We start from the raw sequence: 1,801 nt of genomic DNA on the forward strand, positions 1-1,801 counted from the left end.
TATTGCCTTGTTCTCGGCCTGATTTCATTTTTCATTTGATTATTCTTTAATTTTTGTTTTAATAGGATGTCTTCAGAAGGCCGTCAAACGTGCACCTTCCTGGAAAGTTACTCACTGAAGATGTCGTGAAGTTAAAACATGTATGAGTGGAACGTAACCCAGCAAGGAAAAGAATGTCGATCAGTTCAATGTGTGATTATATATGCATATATGTAAATAATAAATATATATTACTGGTGTAACTAATTCCTACAATAACAAATTTTAACATGTTAGTATTTTCAAAATATGAATATGAACCTAGCGATCAATAAATAATTTACCTCAATGATTCAGTGTCAAATTCAATTCTATAATAGATTAATCGGGCCTTAGGTATAAATTCAGTCGGAGTGAAATAGGTAGCCCATAAAATTTAGCCAATCTAAAAAATCGGCAGATACTCTTACATTTACTCAGTCAGTTTATGGCTTCCTTTCCTTCCGCCGGCCTCGTTCGGGAAGCAGCTCTTCTGATAAATCGAAACAGTATGTCATGACGGGCCAGACAGGAATTTCCACCCTGGGACAACCGATATCAAAACTTTAAAATTAAACTGGTTGGTAAAAAAAAAAATAAACTTTACGGCCGTCTATTTTCCAGTGCATACCGCTGATAAGATTCAATCACCAGGCCGATTCAATCCCTGACTATCAAATAACGATTTTTTTTCTTCAATTTATATAAAAAACGTTGGAATATATTATTTACTTATTGATGTTATATATTATATTTTAGAATTAATTACAATAACAGGCAAATGCCCAACTAGTAATACAAAACGATATAATATTGAGTTGTTTCACATGAAATGTACGATTTTATAGTTTTAGAAATTCAGAGAGGATATAGCGGTTTTCTGTTGTTTACTTCCAATTTTTTACATAGTATAATTAAGCAGTTTTTAATCCTCCGCTTTTGTTTATAATGATGAGTTCCAAATCCATTACATTCTTTTTACTAGACCACCAAATATGAACATGGAAATACGAGATTTTCGTGTAATATTCCTTTACCAGTTTAAACTCGGTCATTCAGCAGCTGAGGCTGCAAGAAGCATCAGTAAGCCGTTTGCGGAAGGGAGTGTAAATGAACGGACCATTCGCCATTGGTCTGCTAAGTTTTCGAAAGGGAATTGGAACACTACCGAATTGGAAAACGTGTCCCGCGGAAGACCTCCAACGATCGATGACAATGTCCTTAAGCTTCAGGTGGAAGAAAATTATTATCAAACAGTCAAAAGACTCGCAGCACAATTAAATGCAAACCGTGTCAAGACAATTAAGGAACAGGAAAAGTCAAAAAGCTTGATTTGTGGGTCCTTCATGAGCTCACGGAGCGACAGCGGTTAAAGCGCATTGAGACATGCGTTTTGTTGCTCGCTAGGCAAAAAACGGAGCCTTTTCTTGAAAGAATAATCACTTGCAATGAAAAATAGATTGCATATGACAATCAGCGTCGGTCAGGGCCTTGGTTAAAAAACAGGACATCTGCCAAAACCAAATTTAGACCCTAAAAAATTGATGGTGACCGTATGGTGGTCCATGGATGGAATTATTCACTATTCCTTTTTGCCTAGAGGTGAGACCATTACCTTTACATCATACTGCAAGGAAATTGACGGAATGCATAAAAAATTACTCAAAAAACCTGCATTGGTAAATCGCAAAGGTTCTATACTCCGACAACCCCAGGCCTCATGTTTCAAAACGTACTGAAAACAAATTGAAAGAGCTTGGCTACGAAGTTCTTCAGCATCCAC

The 1,801-nt window shown here is 36.4% G+C and overlaps 1 protein-coding gene across 1 annotated transcript; it reads left to right on the forward strand.

Moving 5' to 3' along the window:
* The first annotated feature begins 1,013 nt into the window (after positions 1–1,013).
* Positions 1,014–1,391, forward strand: LOC112126175 (histone-lysine N-methyltransferase SETMAR-like). The gene has a single exon (XM_024224741.1). It carries the CDS (start codon positions 1,014–1,016, stop codon positions 1,389–1,391), a length of 378 nt encoding a protein of 125 aa, XP_024080509.1.
* The last annotated feature ends 410 nt before the right edge of the window (positions 1,392–1,801 follow it).

This window comes from Cimex lectularius, unplaced genomic scaffold (assembly GCF_000648675.2).
Source record: "Cimex lectularius strain Harlan isolate CLEC.00 unplaced genomic scaffold, Clec_2.1 scaffold8, whole genome shotgun sequence".
In the NCBI taxonomy this organism is placed as follows: Eukaryota; Metazoa; Arthropoda; class Insecta; order Hemiptera; family Cimicidae; genus Cimex; species Cimex lectularius.

Coding starts and splice junctions, on each gene's coding strand:
- LOC112126175 (XM_024224741.1), top strand. CDS start 1,014: ATGAACATGGAAATACGAGATTTTCGTGTAATATTCCTTTACCAGTTT.